This window comes from Pagrus major, chromosome 11, assembly GCF_040436345.1.
Source record: "Pagrus major chromosome 11, Pma_NU_1.0".
Taxonomy (NCBI): domain Eukaryota; kingdom Metazoa; phylum Chordata; class Actinopteri; order Spariformes; family Sparidae; genus Pagrus; species Pagrus major.
In genome coordinates, this window is record NC_133225.1 from 31,445,877 (window position 1) to 31,470,655 (window position 24,779).

Below are 24,779 nucleotides of genomic sequence, written 5' to 3' on the forward strand. Positions count from 1 at the left end.
TAATAGCAAGGCATAATGCTATTTCAGCCTGTGTCAGGCCTTGATTGAAAAGATATGTGACGCGGTGATCGATATGCTCCTGCTCCTCTGACATTGCTACACTGAATGATGTTTCCTGCAATGATTTAATATACTACACTATCGTTTTGTTTTCTCAAGATCTCGAGAAAATTATCCCGTTATCTCGGGAAAAGTTAGGGCAGTTATTATTTCGAGATAATAACTCGAGATCTCGAGAAAACAAATGAAATTAACTCGTTATCACGGGAAAACGGAGGAAATAAAATGTATGAATGCATGGCCCTTTAGGGCTTCCGTAAATGTACATCTCTGAAGTACATAACATATTCTGGGTGCCTTTCCACACCATAAAAAGCAGGAAATATCTTGATCAATAGTTTTGAAAAAACATTTTGGTAAAAATAGGGGAAGGCATTGGAATATAAAAAGAAACTTGGGCAAAATATTCATTTTTACTGTGTTATTTCTTCCAATCAGTGATAGAGGCAAACTCCTCCATCTTTATATTAACGGGGAGTAATTGGCAGAGAAAAGAGAGGGAAGTGTTCTGGTTACATTGATCCCTAAATACTTGAAGCCAGAAGGGCTCAATTCAAAAGGAATATCAGTCTGAGTTGTAATGAGGGAGTATTGATAGGATAGCATGTGCTCTTAGAAATATTAACTTTAAAACCAGAAAATGAGCCAAATATCTGGAGAAATGATAAAATTGCTGGTATACAACAATAAATCATCAGCGTAAAGTGAAAGCTTGAATTCCATCCCCAGTCGTGATATTCTAGAAAAAAGAGTAAGGGGGAAAAAGGACATCCCTGACAGGTGCCGCAAGACAGAGTGAAAAAAGAGGATTGAATGCCATTGGTGGAAATACGAGCTTGTGGGGATGTGTAAAGGAGGCGTATCCATAAAGTAAATCCATCATCCAGGCCAAATTTTCCCATTAGACACTGTCAAACGCCTTTTCAACGCTGAGTGAAATCACTACTTCAGGGGTTGTTTGAGAAGTTTTAGAGTAAATAAAGTTTAAGAGGGTACGGATGTTATAAAATAACTGACGTCCCTTTATAAAACCAGTTTGTTCATCCAAAACTAAAGATGGGAGAACACCTTCCAAACGAAGGGCCAGGGCCTTAGCTAGGATCTTCCATCCACATGTATCAAAGAGATGGGTCTGTAAGAGCTGTAGAGATTTGGGTCTTTGTCTTTTTTAAGAAGAAGACTAAAGGAGGCTTGTCTTAAAGTTGGAGGGAGAGAATGATGCAGAGATTCCTTATATACAGAGAGCAATAATGGCGCCAATCCGTCTGGGACATCTGTCCAGGCCGGGAGCTTTATTATTTTGCATACTTTTAATAGCAAGGTTAATTTAATCTAAGGTCAATGGCGAGTCAAGTTTTTTAGCAACAACTGAATTTATGAGGAAAACTGAGGCTATCTAAGAATGACATGGCCACTCCTCTTTACTCGCTTTAGAGTGGAAATCTGAGTGAATCACCTCAGAAATCCATGGGCATTTCAACCTGACCTGATCTGTGGTACACATATGAGTTTCCTACAGAAACACTGTGGCAGCTTTGAGATGTTTCAAATGATCTTTTAATGGGGCTCCCCATACCTTTAATATTCCAGTTTACAAACCTCACTAATGAGCTAGTAGGTGTGATTCCCGAATCACAAATATCAGTAGACATTTATGAAATACTTATATGTAAAAAGAAAATGAAGATGAAGCCACACCCACAGAGGGGGAGAGAAGAGAAAAGATGGAGGAGGGGAAAAAGAGAGAGAGAACACAGGGTGGACCTAAAACTAAACAATCCCTCCCCCCTCCCCCCATAGCACTTACAACGACCCCATCCCCAAACGATGGAGAACCCAGTGCTAACAATCCCTAACAGACAAGCTTATGGCTTTTGACTTTATAGTGACAACTTAACTTAACTTAACTTCGGGCTCATGCTAACTTAACAATGACATACAAACAGGAACAAATTAGCAAATCCACTGAAACTATATAGATGTAACTTGGTGTATAGAGTAAAGAATTAGTTATTGTCCATGCTAGTTCAGAGATACATCATTAGCTTCAGATCTCACTTCTCTTACTTGTTCAATGTCTCAATGTATGCCCTGGCGTCCTCTGCTGATTTAATCTCCTTCTCGGTTCTGTTATGCGTAACACAGAGGCGTGCCGAATACAGAAGTCCAAATCGTATCCCTGGTATCTCACTGAGCTGGCGGCAGATGTCATTGAAGGCGGCAAAATAGAGATGACCATGTCACCAATCTTGATCCGTTGGTCTCCGGCTCACTGCAAAATGTCATCAGAATCCACATGATAATGTAGTCGAGCGATGATAGGGTGGGGGCACTCACTGGGTTTCGGCATCGCCTGCAGAGTGCGATGAGCGTGGTCCAGGAGGGGCTCTTTGTCAAGCTTAAGAGCAACCTTGAGCAGAGTGGAGATAGCTGCAGTTGTGATGGAGTTGGCTGAGTCCTCAGGAACACCCACTATCCTTATATTATTGTGCCGTGATCTGGACCTCAGCAGACAGATGCTCCACTTTAGCCTGCAGTGCAGGAATGGGGAGCGTACCTATGTTCCCCGGGTCCTATGTTCCCCGATCGGGGAACATAGGACCCTTTTTTTAAAAAAAGGTCCTATGTTCTCCACTGTTGCCGGGGAACATAGGACCTTTTTTCTAAGAAAGGGTCCTAAATAACTAATCCTAACCCTAACCCCTAACCCTAACCCTAATCCTAATCCTAACCCTTTTGGGGGGAAGCGGGGAACATAGGACCCTTTTTCTAAAAAAGGGTGTTATGTTCCCCGGTCACATACACAGCAGGGAACATAGGACCCTTTGGGTGAACAGCGGGGAACATGGGACCCTTTTTTTAGAAAAAGGGTCCTATGTTCCCTGGTCACATACAAAGCGGGGAACATAGGACCCGGGGAACATAGGACCCGGGGAACATAGGGATGATCCCCAGCAATGTCATCAGTACAGGTGGAAGTGAGGTGGACATCTCACCTACTGTTTTCTTCAGAGCGCTCACATCAGTCTGAATATTTGTAATACTGACAGATAATTCTGATTTCACTGCTTGTAGCTCTGTCTTGATGGAGGTAATTTTCACTCAAAGTCACTTGTAGCTCTGTCTTGAAAATGGCCGCCATCTCGTTACGAAGGGAAGAGAGCAGTTCTGCCTCAGAATCAGGTGCGACCATAACACCTGTGGGCATGGCAGCTCCATCTGCTGGTGGAGAGGAGTCACTACGAGGTGGGGATTCGGTGTGCAGAGGAGGCCGCTGCAGTAATGCGGCAGAAGAGTTTCCTGTTTTGGGTTTAGGGGGCATTTTGAACAGTCACCAGTCCAAACTGAAGTCAGAGAAAACCAAAACACAAACAAGCAATCGTGTCCTACTCCATTGATCACTAAACCAGAAGCTCCACTAGCTGTTATTCTGCCGATTGTGTTGCTTTTGTCACAACACGGTTAAACGTTTAACAGCGCATTGTGTTGGCCAATCAAATACATGTAGATGCACGTTCCTGGTAGATTACTCTAGAACCCACCTGTTTCCTCGGCCTGCAATTGCCATAACAAAGGACAAAATACCACCATGATAGCGGTTTCCAGAGTTGCAAAACCCTGTTTCACGGCATTATCCTGTAAATCTCTGTGCAGTGATCTGATGTCTGATAAGTCGTCAAACTCAGGGATCTATTACTGCAATCCTCCTCACACCTTGAATCATATTAACAGTAATCTCCTCATCTGTACTAGTAGCAACATGCTCACACCTGGGCAGCATTAGTGCTATTTTCAATTCAACCATCTGCCAACATTACATTATTTCCGCCATTGTTACTGTTAGAGGATAATCATTCACATGACCACGAGATTTCACTTGTCAGGAAAACTTAGGTCATTTTAAGCCTTTGAACAAACAACCAATGCTGTCATTCTTGTGATAAGGAAATGGAGTACCATCACAACACTAGATGAATATGTCATACATTGTCAGGCCATGGCCTGCACGAGGTCGTCAAGTTTATCCTTCTTTTTTCATTCACTCCTTGATGTCAAGAGCTAGATCACAAAATGTACATTTGTTTGGCACTTCTGAAATAGAGACCCTGGTATGCTCTATGTTTTTATTAACAGCATCTGTAACATCCATTGAGAACAAGAAGCACAAACTACCATTAACAGTTATTGTGGGCTCTATTGAGTCTTTGAAGCACATTTCCGCCAGTGAAAAAAAAAAATACAGAAGATGAACATGAACCAAATATCCCCATGAGATTAAAAAAATGATAACTATGAGCTAAAAAGTCAACATTTATCTCGTAAGTATGACTTTTTATGTCATAATTTCAACTATATCAGAATTTTCATATATATACACATATATATAATGTAATTCTTTTTTTAAATCAAGGCTACGTTTTTTTTCTTTTACTGGCAGAAATGGGCTTCCGTACTTCACAGCCCTGACATGTACTCTATTCTGAGAAGGTACATGTCAGCTCCACCACACCCTGATCCATCAATACAGATCTGTTTTAACATGCAGAGATGCACATACCTAAAAGTTATATTTCTAAGATCTCACTTACTTTTTCAGTATGAATCTGCTTTAATCTACATAGCACACATACATGCATGTAGCCAAACTGACAAACACACACATGGATACAGATATATCACACACTGTAACACATACCCTTTCCAACCAGTGAAAGTAACCATGCAATACTGCAGGCTTTACATTCTGGGAGTGTCTCCAGCTCTTGGGCTCCTGTGTCAGCAGTGGTTGCATTCACACTGTTACATTTACAATGGAAACAAAAACATGGCCTTGGGACTTGGCAATATATAACGCAGGAGTGTGTCTCAGTGTGTGCGTGTGCATGTGTGTGTGGTTGCCTTCTTAGAATGCATGTCTATAGGTGTGAGTCCGTGTAAAATGTAAGGAAAAAAAGAAGAGAGTTATCTGTTATTTCTACAAATTGGTGCAGAATCCTCAGAGTGAGACATGTACAAAAAAACTGAGCCCAGCATTAAGAGGAGATACCAAAAATGGACTAAGAAAACAAGAGAGAAAATGAGTAGCAGAGGTAGAGATTAGCAACATGAACCAGCAGGGAATGAGTACATAATACATTTTGCCCTGTTATTAGTCCCCCAAGTTTAAAACATTAGGTTTAAAATACCAAATGAGCTCACTAATAGAGAGTAGTTCACTTCTTCCTGACAACAAAGGAACCTAAATGTATTGTATGCATGAAAACCCGGGGTTATGAGCTGTGTGTCCTTATAAGGCTGTAGGAACTGTGCAGGGGTGTGGTGAGTTTATCAGCTCGTGTTTTAGCTACTGGCAAAAACTTTCTGCATCCGACTCCGGTCACATATTTGATGGCTGCGAATGTGACAGGATCAAAAAAAGACTTAATGACTCATGTATTAAGTTGGACATGAGTCTCATGACTTGAAAGATGTGATGTACTCCCTAAGCCCAAAAAAGAAGAGTCTTAGCATTCAGAGACTGAGCGGTAGGAGTGGGTGAAAAAATTGATTCACGAAAAAGAATAGCAATTATTATCTTCTACAAATTTGAATCAATTCACAAATGCTTCAAATCAGTTTCTGTAATGACATAAGTTAATAAGGTTATCCTGACGGGAGGAAAAAGGCTGAACTTAACTGCAAGGGCACAGAACAGCACCGGGTCAGTATATTGCCCCCATATATTGGAGTCATTTAGAGTACGATTGGAGTATTTTTTCCTTTTAACTCAACTCGTCCTGTTCCCACTTATCTCACTCTCCTTCACTCATCTTTCTTAATTTTTTCTTCTCTTTTCTTATAGTTTTTCTTTGCTTCTCTTACCCACCTTTACTCCCCTTTCTTCAACTTTCCTCATCTACTACAAATTCTCTTGTCTATTTCACCTATTTGTTCCCTTCCTCTCTTCTCTCCTTCCTATTCTCGCCTTTTTCTAGCACTTCACTACACATTTCTTCTGTTTTTTCCTTGTTCAACAAACTTAAACACGTCCAGTTGCCTACGATACAGTACTTGGAATTACCATGACCTGGATGACTGAGAACCTTCATCAACATTTTCCTGTCTTTTCTTCCTCCACCCTCTTCTTTCCATTTCCCACCCTTACTCTCTTCTCATCTTATCCTCTGTCTGTCTTCTTCCTCTTTCATCCCCTTTTCTTCAACTCTTCTTCCCCTTTTTGTTCCCTCTCACTTTCTACATCTGTGTCTTCTAATAATTGTTCTCTTTACCATTTATTTAATTCTTACACTCTTTTCTCTTTCTTCTCTTCAGTTATTATACTTATGTGATTGTTAGCTTTGCAAAGGCATCTAAACATTTATTGCACAGAACAATACATTAAAGGTTACATCTCTTTAAGATGTAAAGATCTGTCTTTAACACCCCCTCCCTGCCTCTGTCTATCTTTTTATTTCTCCCTCTCACTGTTTAACTGTGTATCTCAGTGTGTGTGTGTGTCTAGTCATCTCTGTGGGACAGCCTCTGCCTCCGTCCTCAATCGTTGTGCCGGGCAGAGCAGCTGAATAAGCTCATTGTCAGCCTGTGGAGAGTGCAGGTGCACCTCTTCTTTTTCACCTCCGACCCTCGGCCCTCGACCCCACAAAGCCCTTTGTGAACTCTATTTACTGGCGACTCCAATGAAACTGCAGTCCATTACCAACATCTCCTCTCTCCCTTTCTCTTCCCATTTTCTACTCCTCTCAAGAAACCAATTAGCAACAATACAAGTAGGTTAGACTCTCTATTCAGAGTGGGCATTGTTGAACACAATACCAGGAAGCATTGTGAGCTAACAATTAGTGGCAATGGGGCAGTGTAGAGTGTCACTGACATTGTTGGGAGTTGCACAAGGCTAGGTTTGTTCCCAAAGAGGGAGTTAGACGGGGTGGAGGACGAGAGCCGAGGGGTTCCCAGGTGCTGAATTAGCCCAAACTCGGCCCATGTGTCCCGGTCACACAAGATGCTTATCGACGGCAGGGCTCAGGATACAGGAATGTGTCCCCAAGAGGGTGTGTTGCTTTCTCTGGGTGTAGATGTTTATGTTAGAGGTAACCCTACCTGGATGGGATTGTGTGTGCATGCATGCATTCCTGTATTTGTGTTTGAATGAGTGTATGAGCTGAAGTGTTTGGATGTGCATCAGGTTACTTGTGTTTTTCCGTTCCTCTCTTTTGTTTTTTTATTTTTTGTGCAGAAATGCAGCTGATTGGGCTTTGAAAGAAGGTGTGTGAGAGCACTCAGAGAAGGAGGTGTTGGCTGAGGGTCTTCCCCTGACCTTCTGGCCTCAAGGTTGAGACCCCGGGTCATTAGTCCATGCTAATGCTAACAGCAGGCTAGACGCCAAGTGAGGACTCTGCCCCCATCTACCGTGAAGAGGTTTTGCCCGGCTGGTGACTCTCTGCTAGAAGGTCACGACCAGAAGGTCAAGGGTTCAGCCATCATTGTTATCTTGCTCCCGCGCCTTCCACTACCAACACCCCAAACACACCCCCAACCACACCCCCGAACACACCCCCGCTTCAGCATGACATCATAGCACACACAGTCAGGGAGTCTGGAGGAGGAGGGCCGGGCCAGCAGCATGGAGACAGAGCCGCTGACAGCCGACACTGGCTGGGCTCGGCCTGAATACTCGCCTGTGTTCAGTAATGACAAAAGTAAGACAACCGCGAGATTTCATCAGCCCTGTCTGACACAATTAGATGTTCCAGGTAAAAACTAAGAAGGTAGATTCTCTGTAGAGGTCAGAGAGAGATGAGCTTTAATCCAGTAGCCTCGTGTAAGACTTTGTGAGACAAATTAGCCATTTCAGGAACACATCTGGTAATTATCATGGTAAACCTCAGTAAACTCAACGTTCCAGAGCAGCTGCAGCAGAATAAGGACACACTCACGCCTGCAGTTTGTTTTCTTTGATTTGAATCATGCCTGAGGCCAGTCTCACAAGGCAGGATTATTGAGTTAGCTGGATAAATGAACTGAGTGAAACCCAGAGGAGCTATTTTTTACTTCACAAGACTTTTTTATAGTATCTGAGGGTGTTTGGCAAATTATCCTGATAATTTAGTAATACTAAATCTAGTCATATTAAATTTAGCAATTCTAAATTTGTGATAAAAGCGCCAGTTTCATGTGAACTGAAGAGTAACCCAATCACTTGATTATTTTGGGAGGTATTTTGGTGACCTGTCATGCTGTAACACTGGACGGCTTTTAGGATTTAAGGGGGGGAATTTAAACAAATTAACAGGTCATGCTGCACTTAAATGTACTCATAGTGTACTCGTTTCCTTTGATGGTTACTCAATGAAAAACCTAATGAATCCGAGAATCAGCTGAGACTGGACTTGTAGGCTCAGCTGATGCAGTCAGTCTCTTCTGCAGCATGACATGAGGGACCATGGTAACCATGATCCGAGGAGGTGTGAGATGATTTATTAATTTATGGAGTTCAAAATGGTGCAACATAACTGAAAGTATTTTACAAGAAACCATAACTTAGATCACGCAGTCATGGTTATTACAATAGACGGTGATAATTCAAAGCAATTGATGGACTTGTCATTCTCATGCCTAAACAGGTTGATTGCCAACTCCCAAATCTGACTCCCATAACGAGACATATCACCGTCCCCAAAACAACATGACTGCTGAAGTGTACCAGCAACAGGTGTACCCCACTTTTGTCGTACGTTCACAGTTTCAGAAGCAGAATCAGAAATACTTTATTATCCCAGAGGGGAAATTGTTTGTGTTACAGCTGCTCCCATTCAAAGTTCAGAATATGCAGACATAATAATAATAGTAGTAATAATAGTAGTAATAATAATAATAATGATAATAATAATAATAATAATAATAATAATAATATCAATATCAACAAAAACAAAACAAAAATACAAGAAATGTACATATATACAGAGCAATAATGCCACACTCAGAGCGAGGAATTAAACAGTTTGATAGCCACAGGCAGGAATGATTTCCTGTGGCGCTCTGTGGTGCATCTTGGTGGGATCAGTCTAGTGCTGAATGCACTCCTGTGGCTGAGCACCACGTCATGGAGTGGATAGGAGCCATTGTCCAAGATGACATGTAACTTAGACAGCATCCTCCTCTCTGACACCACCGTCAGAGTCCAGCTCCACTCCCACAACGTCACTGGCCTTGCGTTTGGTTAGGGTTTAAGCAAGAAAACTATTTAGTTAGGTTTAGGAAAACTTAGTGGTTTGGGTTCAAATAACTGCTTAACTTCAGTTATAAACATGACATAACTTAACTACATTAGTAAATTAAAATAACTGTTCACTTTTGGTACGAACAGCGGTCTCCTGGAAGAAAGTCCTGACCTCCTCCTCTTTATACTGCTTTATCTGACTTCCTCCTTTGCTGCTATAATATTTACTGCAGCCAGTAGAGGTGGCTGCCTGATAACAAACGTCAACATGTACTTTCACAACTTATATGGTTGTTTTTTTGATGAGGATAGGCTGTTTTGGAAATGGATTCACCTGTGGTGAACAGGATAGATTTACCTGAACGCACCTGACAACTCGGAAACGCGACTTGCTGACTTTGACGTCATATATGCAGAAACATGGGGATGAAAGTAAAGGGAGAGGTGGCCTAGATTAGTTGGAAAAGCATTTTTGAACATCAACCCTGGTAACAAGTCTGACAAAGCAATATTTTAGTCATGTTAGGGAATGTAGTGGTGCAGCAACAGGTCTGGGACAAAATCACTTCGAGTCCATGTTGTTTCCACATTACAGCTTAAAAGCTCATGAACACACCGTGATTAACTTCCCAACTCGCGAAATGGGACCATTGTCTTAAAATTCACTGCAACATGGCCCAATTTGTGTTCTCGGCACAAAAATCGTCAACACTGTAGCATATCCACATTTAGAGGAAGATTAACATACATTTTTCATTTCAACTACATCTTTCCACTTGGCTCCCTAAAATTGTAAAGTAAAAAGATAAACTATCTTAAGTTCCTAAACTAAGCTTCAGTTTCTCTATCCTCAAAATCTGTTGAAATATAAGGTAGGCAACCTTAGTGAGAATGGACCTCAACTGTACTCAGCAGCAGGGCAAAAAGCACATTAATGGCTTAAATGAAGAATTAGACATGACCTGTGTGCTGTGACTCATTCTAACCATCTCTTTGTACCTGTTAGTTGCATTTCCTGTGTAACACATTATATCAGCATGTGTTTTTGATGTGACTAACAGTGCAGTGATTGCACTGCACTGTTAGTCACGTCTCCTCACCGTGCTCTCATGTTGCCGGCCAGCATGTCCAGCGACTTAGCTGGAAACATTGGTAGAGCCGTTTTGGCGGCAATACAGAGTTTCAGCAATGCGTCTGCAATGACAGCGACAGTTACAGGGACAGCTACAGCATCCACCACAGAGCCATCACAGCACAATCACTCCGTCTGACTACCCGAAGAAGATAGCACTCGTTCATGTCAATGAGCTTTTATTTTGGTACTTCCGGTGACAGGCAGTGTGAATTTGCATATTAGCTAAATATTTAGTTTCACCCATGACATTTAGATTTAACATTTAGATTTAGTTGTTCTTTTGTAGCTGGGACAGAATATAGGGACTTATGTTGATTTTTACAACCAACAACAGAGCAATTTGAGTGTCTAGCTCTGAGCGACGACATTGTGAAAGACTGCTATCTTACCACTGGACACACTGACCTTCACCTCGGGGATGAACGCCCCCCTCTCGGATATCTCCGGGGAGAGGGGGGAGTGTTTTCGCGCAGAGGAGCCCAGCCTATGCGAATCACTCCTGTCATTACGTAACGACAGGAGCTGAATCTGAACAGCCTGTAGGAGCCCCGTTTTACCATTGGGTGGGCTGCAGAGACCATGCAGGACTCGTTTGCTTGCCTCATTCTGGGAATTGGCAGGCTCAGGGAGGACCAGTTTATATATGTAGAGACCAGAGAAAACGTGTTTTTCATAATATGGGACCATTAAAAAATTCACGTTTTTTCAACGTGGTTTGTTGCTAAATGTGGCGAAAAGTTGCTGTTTATTTCAGCATGCGCAACTTTACAATTGGCACCCCATAATTGCCTTCATGTGTGTTCAATCAAACTGATAAGGTGCACCTGCAGAGTTACCTATATATATATATATATGGTGACTCACCACATATGGCGTGTTTTCCTCTCAAGAAAGTCTAATATGGACTGAAATGTTTGCACATTTTTTTCACTGGCTGTACAGCACTGTAATATATAAATTGAGACACTTAAATTCCAGATTCAGAGTCTGTTTTTTGTTCTCTTGTGAGTCCTCCATTGAGCACCGGCACAAAAAGACACATTAAAACACTGAAGTCATATTTATAGTTTACTGAGTTAACTTTACATATTTTTGATCACGCTGTTCCTGCATTATGCATTATGCGGTTTACATAACTCCATAAATTAAATAATGATCGGTTTATTAGTGTGCATGCTCATTGTGTTAGAATATGTCACATGGTTGAGAGACATAATAAGATTACACCTGATCGATCATGACTTGCCTTCTTTCATGAGTTCTGATACATACATTAGCCATGTTGCCACTGCAGGAACTTTTACAAGAAATGTTTTGATGACTTGGTAGGTGGTTCTTTCCAAAAGTACAGGAACTTTTTCGTTGTGGGGCTTGCAGCACTGAACATTTCTGATTGGTCAAGCACATCTAACACTCAACCTCCTCCAAAGCTGGTTAAAACCGTCATCACTATTGTATAGTCGTTCAAGAAAACGATGTGTGAAAATAGCTGTCAGTTTTCCATAGTGGACTAATTTACCTAATCAGTGCAAGTCTAGAAATTAGTAGAAACGCACACGATGGGCTGAAGGAACATTTTTAGTTTCTTTTTTAAAAAAAAAAAAAACTTCCTGGGACAAAATACTTTGGGTGGAAACGCAGCTACAGATGTTGCTCCTTTCAGAGGACGCCATTGCTGAGGCATTAAAGGTGCCTCATCACTAGAAAAAGGAGGGGGGACTTTTATTTTATCCAGCTGATTTTGCATTAACTGCAGCATACACCAACAACCACCAGGTGGCACATGTGAGCAGTCCAGACTACAGTGAACACATCAGGGCCCTGAGTTTCTCTCTCCTCCCTCTGGAACCAGACACGCTGTTTTATTTTCTCATTGACTCAGTCCGTATCTACGGAGTCCTAGGGTCACGTGGTAGAAAAAAAACTGGATGTGGAAATCTGTGCAAACGGATATGTAAACCGTGCTCTCTGATCCACAATTCATGCGCACGGTTAATCTGAATCTGTGTGCACGGCTTCAGCATGCTTCTCACTGATCAGCACAGCACAGCTACTGACAGTCCTATCTTTCTACATGGAGTGACGGAGCTCAGGACTTGGGAGATAGTTAAACGTATGTAAACGTGCACATCGTCTCTCTTAAGGGGGAGACACAATGTTTCTGCTGCTGGAGTCCATTGCAGGTAATGTTATTAATATGTTCCTCATCAAAGATGAATTATTTCACCCACCCACACCCCATCCCCTATTAATCACAATGATAGTTCTTATGACCTGTATGGTCCGATCCGAGGACTGAGATCCGCGCACCACATTACACACTCAGAGACACGACCACAGCGCTCCTCCTGCTCCAGTTAAATAGAGCATTTCTTACAATGTAAACTGTTTCAAAATTTTAGTTTTTAAAATATGTATTATATGCCGCATACCTGCATCACTGATTAAAGTTATATCACAAGTTAATCTGGGTGTACCGCAGTGTGCCACAGCCAATTAACAGAGATCTCCACACTGCCTTCGAGCTGGGCGTAAAGATATATATCAGACTGTATGTTTCACTTATAGGCTTGTGCAAGTACAAACAGTAACTTAATGTTACACATCTTTAGTTTATATAACTATGTTCACAGAAGGAGGTTAAAGTTAAATATCAGCCGAAGCAGTCATATTAACATAGCGTTAGACTACATATACCCGCTTCCTGTGGAGTCAACCAGCTGAAATATGGACAGCGTCACTCTGCCATTGCTGAGCACATTGTGGTCATACGGGGTATAAAGTAAAATAGTCATCAGGATTTTACTGTCATCTTCAGGATTCAAGGCCTCTACCGCCACCTAGCGTCTACAGTTATCAAGTGCAGACCCCCTTTAACCGCTTGCTCACTGCAGTAATGCAGCGGCAAACAGGTCATATGAAAGGAGAAACATCTGTATAGGTGGTTGTAAAGGACATGCCTTTAGGGACAGATTTCATTTTTCAGCACTAGTTGAATCTCCTTAAGAGAGCGTGTCACCAGCTGCTTTAACAAGAATATGTGTCACTGTGCAGCGGCAATAAAACATTGTACAGATGCAGGCAATTGTCGATATGGTCTATTAGCTTGTCTTCGAAACTTTCCACAACTGTTGTCCATGCTGCTGCTGGCATGCTTACTGACCCTTGACCCTGTCACATTCCCATACTGCACTACACTGCCACTGATGTGCGTACTGTGTCTTATGGACGTGTAGCATTCATTTCTGAGGATGTGCACAACCAATGCTGCAAACAGTCGAGGATACGCAAGACTGTGATCATATGAATGTGCCTTCCTGTCATGACGGTATTGGGCCTGATGCTCATTTGTTCCCGACATTGCTCATCTGTCAGTTTGGGCCATAATCAGTCAGATATCCTTGTCTGATTACAACATAATGGAAAACTACTCAGCTGTTCTCACTGAGGAGGTGAACATCATTCCTCAACTGGACCTGCCTCATGTAATAATGTTCCTCGATTGCAGACGGAGATGGTCAGACAGTTGAAGCTGTTGTGGGCATTTTTCATTTTTCGTCTTTTGTTTCCCCCATTACTCCGGGCAACCCTTGGTTAAATTTGAGGGTTGTGACTGGAGCGATGTGGGGCAGCGAGCGCTGATACTGGAGATTCTCCACACTGGTATCCATTGTGTAGCCATCCCAAACGACCCCATTCTATTCCTGACTGCCCTTCTCATTTTATCCCTCGCTCTCACCCTCTTTCGCTCCTCTCAGAGTTTGTTTATTTCTTGCCCCTTTCCTTTCTTCAATAAATGAGTTCATTGATTTTCATTTGTTGATTTCACAAGTACTCCCTCTGTCCTGGCCCCCTTTTATGCTCTGCTTTCTTTCCTTGACAGCAAAGAGAAAGAAATCTGGGTCATGGCATCCAAAAACTCACGAGGTAGAAATACTGAATGAGAATACTGACAGGGCAAAAAAAAGACAGAAAGAGGAAAAGAAAGATGGATGCAGAGAGCCAAACAGGACAGGCAGCATGTGTCTCTCTCCACAGGAGACACACGTCAACTCACTGCTTTGTTCCCACATTCTGTAAAGTTTTTAAGTGCACAGGAGAAGCCAAATAAAAGACAGGAAATAAAAGAGAAAAGGAGAAAGAATGAGGCTGAAACTGAAGATGGAAAAAAACATAGTTGAAACGTGAACCAGAGGTACATCGGGTCTAATAAAACACTGTGGAGAGAGGCAGGAAGCAGCACAAAGAGACACACAAAAACACCATTCTTCTGACGTTCCTCACACAAAACAACACTCACACAGCACACTAACATGTACATTGTGTAATCTTAAAGGGAGATTGCTGTTAATTGCAACTCCGGTATTATTTTAGTAGTTTTGTCCATCATTTGTATTAGTTAAGAAAAGAAACACGAGTGATCAGATTATCCAGATAATCAAAATCATGTAATTTGAAGCTAAACTGAGTGCATCTGAAATGTTGTAAATTACCCCTCCACGCACATAAACACTGTGCACAGGTCAAAGCGCTAACACTTTATTTGAAGGGGTGTCCATAAAACTGACATGACACCTGTCATGAACATTAAGGAATCTTCATGAATGTTTATGACTGCTGTCACTGTCAGTTATGTCACTTTTAATGCAAACTTGTTTTACATGTCTTTGTTATGACAACTTGACATAAACCAAGACAACATAACCTGTTATAAACATGTCATAGCAGGCCTAATTGATATACTTACAGAAACTTTTTAGCTTTATGTGTTAATGTTACATTAAACTGTCGTGTGTGGTTGGTTTTGACATTAGCTGTCTTGAGAACATTATACATATGTCATGAATAATTTTCTTGACCTCAATTAAAGTGGTACAATTTGGACTTGTCATTAAGATGTATTAAATATTATAAGGCCAGGTTGATGACAGTTATAGGGTCCCATGGTATTTTAGAATATTTTACTCATTGCTCAGGTAAGCTAACCACTGATGCCACTAACTCTAGCCAACTGCCGTTAACTAGTTAGCCACTGCTCTTATTTGCTGACTTGGCCCTGGGGTACCCAAATGCAGGACATTAAAGCAGGGAGGTTAAAAAACTAATGATAATGATGATTAATGATAGCTGATGTCTAGGATAAACAACAAAAGGCTGGTAACAAAACTAAACTAAATTAAGTACAAACCAGTATAACCAGTAGGTGATTTGTTAATTTTTAACAGGGGGGATGGCTCAATGGGAGCACCACCCTGCCCCAACACACCTATGTACACCTCCCAAAGGACATTGTTGACGCCTTAACCATAACTGTGACATTTCTAATTCTACAATTCCATTTTATCCAGTTATCTTCCTTCTCTCCCTACTACAATTGTCTTTTTATAACTGTATTCAAGTAATGAGTAAATACACCTTTAAATTGTACGCAGTGGACTGAGTTTATTCAGGCAGGGTTTTCTCATGTTTCTCACAATTCACTACAAGCAGGGTCATTTTAAGTTACATGACCCCTTGGAATTTTTTACCATCTAAATTCCTTGAAGGAAACACAATGAACATTGTGCAAAATATCTACTATTTTGCACAATGTTCATGCTCCAATGCTCCTCCTCTACACGAGAGACGTGCTGGGAATCCACCGGAAGCTGCTCTATGACATCGCGTCTGCTACAGGTTTTGTTCCGCCCTCTGCACGACATCATACCATGAATGTATAAAGAGAACCCAGCGGGAACATTTCAGAACCGAGGCTTTTGTCTGCCCGATTTTGTTGACTTGTTCAGATTTTGTTGATCTGGTCATTATACAATCGGGAGTCTGCACAGGGTGTTTTATTTTGAAAATTGACCGGATGCTCTATGCCGTTCCTGTGTCTCTGACTTCCTGCCGACGCAATCTGCTCTGTGCAGCTTGTTGCAGTTTCCGTCAAAAATCAACCAGGCAGCCGGAACGCAAAGCAGCCGTGCACAGCTGGACTCCACTGTGCGCCGTCGATTGCGGCCGCTTGTGATTTGTAACACACTTTCTGCTACTAGGGGATGGAGAGTGATGGCAGGTTAACAAGGGGGATGCTTTTTGGTAATTTTGCTAACAAGGGGGACGGCATCCCCCCTCATCCCCCCTCAAATCGCCTACTGAGTATAACATGAGGACACAGGCAGCAAACGTAGGTAAAACATGAAAGGAAGACAGGAACAGGTTACGGACTGGAAACAGATGAACCAACTGAGTGTGAGGGGAAAACACAGGCTAAAATACAAAGAAAAGATTAACTCATGGAACACAGGTGAGGAGGAAAAAGGGTAGGAAAACACAAAGACAGGAAATGGAAAGTAAAAATTAACACATGAGGATATAATCTACAAAATAAAACGGGAAATGAGAAAATCAAAAATCCAAACCATGACACACGATGCCAGGAGCCAAACCTGGAAAACCATCTGGTACTATTACTTTTTGTCATCAAACTTGCCTCAATCAGTAGCCCCATCAACACTGCCCTTTCACTGCAGGAATCATGCAGCAATTCTCTGCATGGGTGTCTGTGTAAAAGTTTCAGATGCGGAGAAGGGGGACAGTTTCCCTACGACTCTGATCCGCCTCCGGAGGTAGTATTAGAGCTGCAGCAGAGGCAAGCATGGAAAAAGCCGGAGGCGTGGATCACAGGTGTGTCGGTCTGATGATGTTCACAGTCTGACAATTAAACAGATCCTTCACTCATCAAATAAAAGAGAAATGTCCCACACTTCAACCCACAAAGCAATGTTGCAGGACCAAACAACAGTACTGAGGTAACTGGTGGTGTCTTTGGCAACTTATGAGGAAAAAAATACTGCAGTTATATGTGGAAAAGCCTCTGTCATCCTGTCTGTCATCCTGTCTGTCCTATCGACTCTTTGTCACATTTCTACCTGAAAAACAGCGTCCATCCCCGGCAGCAGAGCCAGGCGGCTACCGCAGTTGAATGGTGGGGATTATGTGACGTGATTAAGAGCAAAAAACTTTAACTCACCATGTGTTTGTTTCCTTCCACTATTGTGTTGTTGTAGTTACTGTATTGAAAAAATCACTGCGACAGTCAGCCCTCTCGACCGAGACTTCAGTGAACTTTCCCCCAGAAAACAGCATCCCTCCCTGCGAGTGAGAGCCAGACAGGGTCTGCTGTTTACTGATGGTGATTATGTAATTGTCATTTAGACAAAAACATATTTTTTTCTCTTTCCATGATGCATGGTGGGTCAGGATCTCAATCACAACACATTATAACTGCATCCATATGATTATAAACAGTCGGTGGATACATGTTTAGATTAACAGGTAGAAACACGTTGAAAAAAACACAAGGATGTCAACGTCATGATGTCTACTGTCATGCCTCTTTTGGATCCGCAGCGCTGACCGGATCGGATTGGGTAGTGGCAAAAGTCTAGTCCAGAACATCACTGGTACCATCTACAGAGCATCAGTGATATAGCTGAAGGGAGATGTCTGCACAGAGCCTGAAGGATACTAAAAGACAACAGCCACCCAGCCACAGTCTGTTCACCCTGCTGCAATCTGACAAAAGATACAGAAGTATCCTCTGCCATACCAACAGACCACTAGAGCAACTTCTTTCCTCAGGCGGTAAGACTTGTGAACTCATCCTCAGAACTCAATGACAAATAAATGAACCTTGAACCTTGGTGCAGGGAGGGGTAATGTGGGTTTATCAGATGGAAACTTTGATGAGATGTAGTGAGAGTTAACCCAAACGGTAAAGTTGTGTGCGCTAGTGTTCAGTAGAGTTCTTGTTAATTCTCAGTGGGTTCATCACTGTGGGCAATACCTTTCACATCACACATTATCATTTCATTTATTATTATTATTATAAAAATATTGACTCGAGCAGCTTTAAGAACCAAAAGTACGTTAAGATGCCGAACGCACACTGAATCAGCAAAAGTGAGTCATCGCATTTAATTTATAACACATAATGTGAAAACCTACATGGCAATAAACTTCTTTCTGATTCTGATTCTGATTAATTAGTGATGCAATGGCATTAGAGCCAACACACTCTCACACACACACGCACACACACACACACACACATAATCCCTACCTCATTAGGTGTATTGTGGGGATGCTGATGTAATGCAAGTTAATCTGTTGGCCTCTAGTTGGCTCGGTGGCCCAGCGGGAGCTCTTTGTGTGGGACATTACCCCAGCCCCGCCCCTTGGAGACAGGTTCATTAAGACTGACGCTGATACCCAAGTACCCAGGCCTTTTGTGTGTGTGTTTGTGTGTGTGTGTGTGTGTGTGTGTGTGTGTGTGTGTGTGTGTGTGTGAAACAGCATGTTTCAGTCAGTTATACCAGAGACAATGCAATGAAGAGGCTGGCCATAAAGGCATTGCTTTCTCAGCATGTGCCTGAGAGCACGTAGGCTCAAAATCTTGATCACTGTGTATGTGTGTGTGTGTGTGTGTGTGTGTGTGTGTGTGTGTGTGTGGTTGTAGTAGGCCTAAGGAATATGTGTGTCAACTTTGTAAAAAGTGAGTGTCTGATGCCTCAATATATTAAAACCATATTTCAGAAGGATGATCCAACGTTGCGATTTTAAAGACGGAGCTACTTAGATATCGAGAAACTCTCAAACTCCTATCATTTCACAGCATATTTTGTCATGTGACCAAACAAAATTTACTGTTATACAATCAGAGATATTGAGGAAATATATACTTCAGTTAAAATAAAGTTATCGAAGTGGTTTAACCTGTATTGTAGCTTTAAAGTCCACCATGTGTGACAGTATAAGAAACAGTATGTGGCCTCTTATGTATCAGTTTGTTCCAACTCTTCATTGAAGTTATGTAAAGAAGATTCATCTAGAAATATTCTAAATCCTATTTGATATTTTGGAAAGCTTTAACATCTCCAATAAGGTTTAAAGGAGAGTTCTGTGGGTTTAAAAAAAGGGTTTGGCTGCACAGCATTAGTTTGTTCTGACTGACTCATCGGCTGGAGGGTAATTGAAGAGGCTACAAGACTTTTAAAAAGTCTAAATTTAAAATATATATAATGAAATATAATGCAGTCGGGGGCTGACCAAGCAAGGGCAACAGGGAAGAATAAAAAGATAAAGAATGAATACATTATTTTGCTGTTACAGAAAGCCCCATTTTCATCTTTAAAAATCTTTGAAATGACCTGATCACCAGAACAAATGTTGTACATCTCAGTAAACCTTACGTTTCAACTTGATGTTGTGACAACATAGTGCTTAAGGTCTGTTCAGGTTTAAGCACAAAAAAAACCCCACTTGGTTGGGGTTAGGAAAAGATCAAAGTTTTGGTTGAAAAATTGTTTCATGGCAATACACATGGCTGGAAAATGTCCCTGCTCAAAGAAGCCGATTTTGTTGCAAGAAAGATGGCAGCAAAATGTACCAACGGTTGCTGCATTGACTCGGTCAGTGTCTTAAAAGGTACCCAAAGTCAAAATTTGAGTATAAAGTTTAGTCAAAGTAAAGATATCATGTTGAAATGTTACTTTGGTAAAAGTGAAAGCAACTCATATGAATAGTACTTGAGTTAATGTCTTAAATGTACTCAAGTAACAAAAGTACAAGTAAAAGTAAATTTACATGTATGTATATCCTGTATACTAGAGGTTGAACAATTATTGGATCTCAGAAGATATATTAAGCTAAAAAATGAGCCACTTTGGCAATAAAGCAGCCAGAAATATGCAAAGTAACTAGTATGTTAAGTTATCAAATAAATGTAGTGGAGTAAAAAGTATAAAAAAATAAAATGCGTAATAATTGCCTCCAAAATGTGTAGGTTGAAAGGATAAAGTTAAATGAAATATGTAATAAACTTTTTCCCTTTAAAATTTAGTGGAGAAAAATAATCAAGAAGGACAAAAAGAGAATATTCAAACAAAGTACCTCGACTTAACTACAGTCTTGAGTAAATGTGTGTTCCACCTGTGATAACTGAAAAGAAGAAACTATTTCTACCACTCAAAGCAGTCATACTGCATGACTGAAAGCTATTTATATAATAACCATAGTCTTCGCAGTAACAAAGCACCACATAACAAATAAAATCACTAAGTTGTCGGCCTGGTCTCACTCAGCCCTGCAGACTGTGTCCCTTCAACCCACCAAATTAAAAATAGGAGAGGGATTATTTGTGGTCCGGTGTGGTTTGTGTGTGTGTGTGTGTGTGTGTGTGTGTGTGTGTGTGTGTGTGTGTTTGCTCCCCTGTGCAGCCAGAGCAGCAGCAGCAGCGCACTTAGCATGGGCTTTAAATAGCTAACTCAAATAAAGTGAGAGGAGGCCGGGGATCAGAGGCTGAGAGGGACTCTGTGAGGGAGGCATTCCTGAACGGAAGCTGGCCTTTGGATTTCCAAACAGCATTCGGAGCGAGCAATGCCAGGAATGTGATGTCGTCCAGCAGCAGCGGCAGCGGCGGCGGCTGTTAAAACCACCGGGCCACCAGGTGCTGGTGAGCCGCCTGGCAGGAAGTGCAGCCGGAAGTGCAAACAGAGGTCCAGCTGGGGGACAAAATGGCGGCAGGTGACTCAGCAGAAAGAGAACAGGAGCCAAACTGGAGGTTGCTACTGTGAGCAGAGTCTCTCTCAGGCCTTTCTGAGCTGAGGCAGAGCTGCTATCAACTCCGAAGATCTCTGAATCGCTGAAAAGGGAAGACGACAAGTTTCTCCGCAAGAGCCTCTTTCTCATCGACTAACCGCTCTTCTGGCTCCTTTTTTACACACTGTGTTAAATTTCTATTCTTTCTCATTCTTTTTACCTTTTGACGGCCTTCTTTGTGTGCAGGCTGTGGGAAAGTTTCCCGTAATGGTGAGGTCATCCACCACCGACAACCCCCCCATCAACCTCACCCCCCACACAGACACAGACACACACACACACACACACACACACACACACACCATCACCACACACCCCCCACCCTCCTTGCTGTCCCTCTTTCTCCAGGCCAGGCAGGACTGCAGGACTGTGAAGTGTCCCCTCATGTCTCTGTCCCAATTCCAGTTCCTCAGCTCCCTCCACAGAGACCAGGAGCCTGAATAGAGCCTCATTCAGAGCTGGTATCTGCTGATCTGGCCTCTAAAAGTCTCGAGCAGCACACAGAGGCTGGAGACAGACAGATCAGCAGATCTCTGAGGCACCTGGAGACCCATCAGGCATTTAAAGCACCTCTCTCTTTCTCAAACACACACAAACCTGGACACACTTTGACACTGCCAAGTTTATTCAGGAGGGTGTTTCTCCTTGCATGAGTGGACCTGCTCAGCTCCATCTGAAACTGTTGCTCGGTATAAAACTAGTGTGATTATAAAAGCAAGATGGAGGAGAAATGCTGGAAATTGAACTTATTTTCCGTCCAGAAACTTGAAATGTCTTAAAGTTCTTTGCATCCTGGTGACTCCTCAACTCATCCAGATTTAGCTTGCAGTATCAAATTTGGTGGCTGATTACTGCCATCTATTGGTAAAACTGTAAGCTGCAACTCTAGATTTTAAAGGGTCACTTCACCCCAAATCGTAACACAACTATATTGTCACATAAAGCAGAACTTCCACTAAGTTGTAGTATCACATCCCAACTACCAGGTGCTGGATCCCAAAAGCCTTGTCTACAATTTCATCTGATTATCGTCTTTGTTTCAAAATGGTGGAGCAAAGAGGAGATGCAACAAGTACCTCTGAAATAACTGTCCAATCCTCTTATTCTGAATAAACCAGGGAGGGAAAAAACAAACAAATAATAACTAAATAAGGTGTTAGAAATACTTTTAGCCACATTTTACTAACATTTTTCTTGTAGTTTTTTCTGTGACTGAAAATACATCTGTCCAAACCTACATCCTCATGAGGAACCAGCAGGTTTGGGACTTGGGTGTTATGAGGGCTGTTGCTGAGTTGTGAATATGACAATTTGTATATGTTGAGGAGCCTCTTACATTTGTTTTAGTCAGTTATCATTCTCCATACCAAAATGTCACATTAGAAATTTTGCCTTTTCATATGTAAAAAGTTGAATTTCTTCATTGTGATTTGCTACTTTCACATGTGAACACAATGTAAAATGTTAAGGAAATAATGTCAAGTGAACTGGAAGTGTTCACAAGTGAGCCACTATTTTCACACCTAAATGACAATTTTCATGGGTGAAATTTACATTTTCACACATACATTCATACAGTATGTGCAGCAGCGGACTCAGGATGTTTGAGGGACAGGAGCAAAAAAAAAATAAAAAAGGGCACCAGCATGCTGAAAAGGCACAAGAAGGCCCTCCACCACAGGGGCATCTAAAAGGGCACTTTTGGAGCGTTTCTTGAAACATGTTTTCACATGTGGATTATAATTCTCACATGTGACACAATAAATCACACAATTTCTCATTTTCACACATTTTCAAATGTGCATCGCTATTTTCACATGTAAGCTGGTTGGCTTGTTTGTTGTAAATATACATATTCATTCATATGTATGTATATATATATACATATATATATATATATATATATATATATATGTATATATATATATATATATATATATATATACATATATATATATATCTATATAGATATATATATATATGTATATATATATATATATATATATATATATATATATATATATATATATATATACATACATATATAAAAACTGATCACCAGGAATAAAATGTTTGAACAAAACCAAACCTGTCTGTATATCCAGATACCTCTGGAAATAAGTAAGAAAATCATTCTGTGATTTTGGCGCTTTAATAAGACGTCAGATCAACGTTCACTTCAGCAGAACATGATTACTGAGGAAGCTGTGAATGGAAGAAAAATACTGAGGTGGACTAACTTGTATGACTTTTATCACAGTGAGTGTATTTGATCTCTTATTAGAGAAAATATGATTGGCACAATAATTGTACATAAATCTGTATTACTGTGTTACTGTAAAGGAACATATTGACATCTATATTAGTAGTACAACAAGTATACATGGGCTGCTTATGGAGTATCTTACTGGTGTGTAAAACACTACATCTTATTCTCCCTACAACAATATGTTACATAACTGTTTACATTCTGAGGTACGCTGCCTTTCATCCTAATGTACAGTTTGTGTTAATATACAAAAATATATGACAGGTACATTTAGGAAAAAGAGACTTTTACACATCTGTAAAAAGGGATAAATACTATAAACACAACACAATAAATCCATCTCGAGTACAAGGCAACCACATTACTGGCTTTGTCACAGTCATTTTGTTTTAAAGACTAAAACTGGGCCAGTGGTTTGCACACAATCTTGTTGAAACCTGATTTACGCATTTTAGCCAAAAAGAAAAGGTTTCAGAGTTATAGTCATACTTAAAAATGTGTTTATGTTCAGATTATATGTTCCAATAAATGTGTTATATTTGTCAAAGACAGTGTAATATGGTGCATTTACAGTAAGTTTGTAGATACAGGTGACAAAATCTTATTGTCATACTAGATCCAGTTGAGAAAAGTATCTGATTTTATACAAATTTTATACAAATTTCCAAAGATGCATCTCAAAGTAGTCACAGCCTCCAGTTGATGAGTTCATCTTTATACATGACAGTCTTGGCTCCCTCTTGCGGCAGCATCCTGGAGTGCAGTCAGTACAAAATATACCAGTTTATTCTGCAGGATGGACCGACAGGACCAGGTTCAGGAGTATGAGGCTTCATAGTTTTTTTTTTGGGAGGAAAAGTTGGTTCTTCACTCTGCAGCAAGCCTCTTTCTCTTTACTTCTTATGTGACCCGATCATGACTTTTGAGACAAAGTTGACGATGGCGCTCGCCGGCTGCTCAGGGTCGTGTTCAGCAAACAGATGGCACATATTTTCAGTCTCACTCTGAGATTTCCTGGCGACAAATCCAAAGATCCTGGAGGAAATGGAGAGAGATGGACAGGAATATTTATACAAGAGCAGAGAGACTTTAGAGCTTAACTACATTAAACAGAAGTCCAACAGTAAGCAGGCAGAAGTTCACTGTCTTGTTTAAAGTAAAACTCCTCCTGGATCTGTTGTTTGAATATCAAACACTCAATCTTTGTAGGTTTGAAATGTCACTGTGAAAGGTTTGGACTTTCCTAGTTTTTGTGGGAGAGTGTTTTATATTTAAAGACAAAAGAATCTCCAAGGCACCTAAACATGACACAGTCAGCTGAACATCTGTACGTCACATTATCAAAACAACAATTTCTGTGTAACAGAGACACACTTATTTGCATCTTTTGTTATTTCTTTCTTCCTGCAACCCCTCAGAAGACTCCAGACCTTCCTTTATTATCAGTTTCATCA

General features: G+C 41.1%; 1 protein-coding gene across 1 annotated transcript in view; it reads right to left on the reverse strand.

Moving 5' to 3' along the window:
• Positions 1-23,189: 23,189 nt before the first annotated feature.
• Positions 23,190-24,779, reverse strand: part of tns3.2 (tensin 3, tandem duplicate 2) — a 55,320-nt gene continuing 53,730 nt past the window's right edge. The window contains exon 27 of the mRNA XM_073476744.1: positions 23,190-24,360. Coding sequence (XP_073332845.1) covers positions 24,219-24,360 — 142 coding nt within the window. The 3' untranslated portion in view covers positions 23,190-24,218. The remainder of the gene's footprint in view (positions 24,361-24,779) is intronic.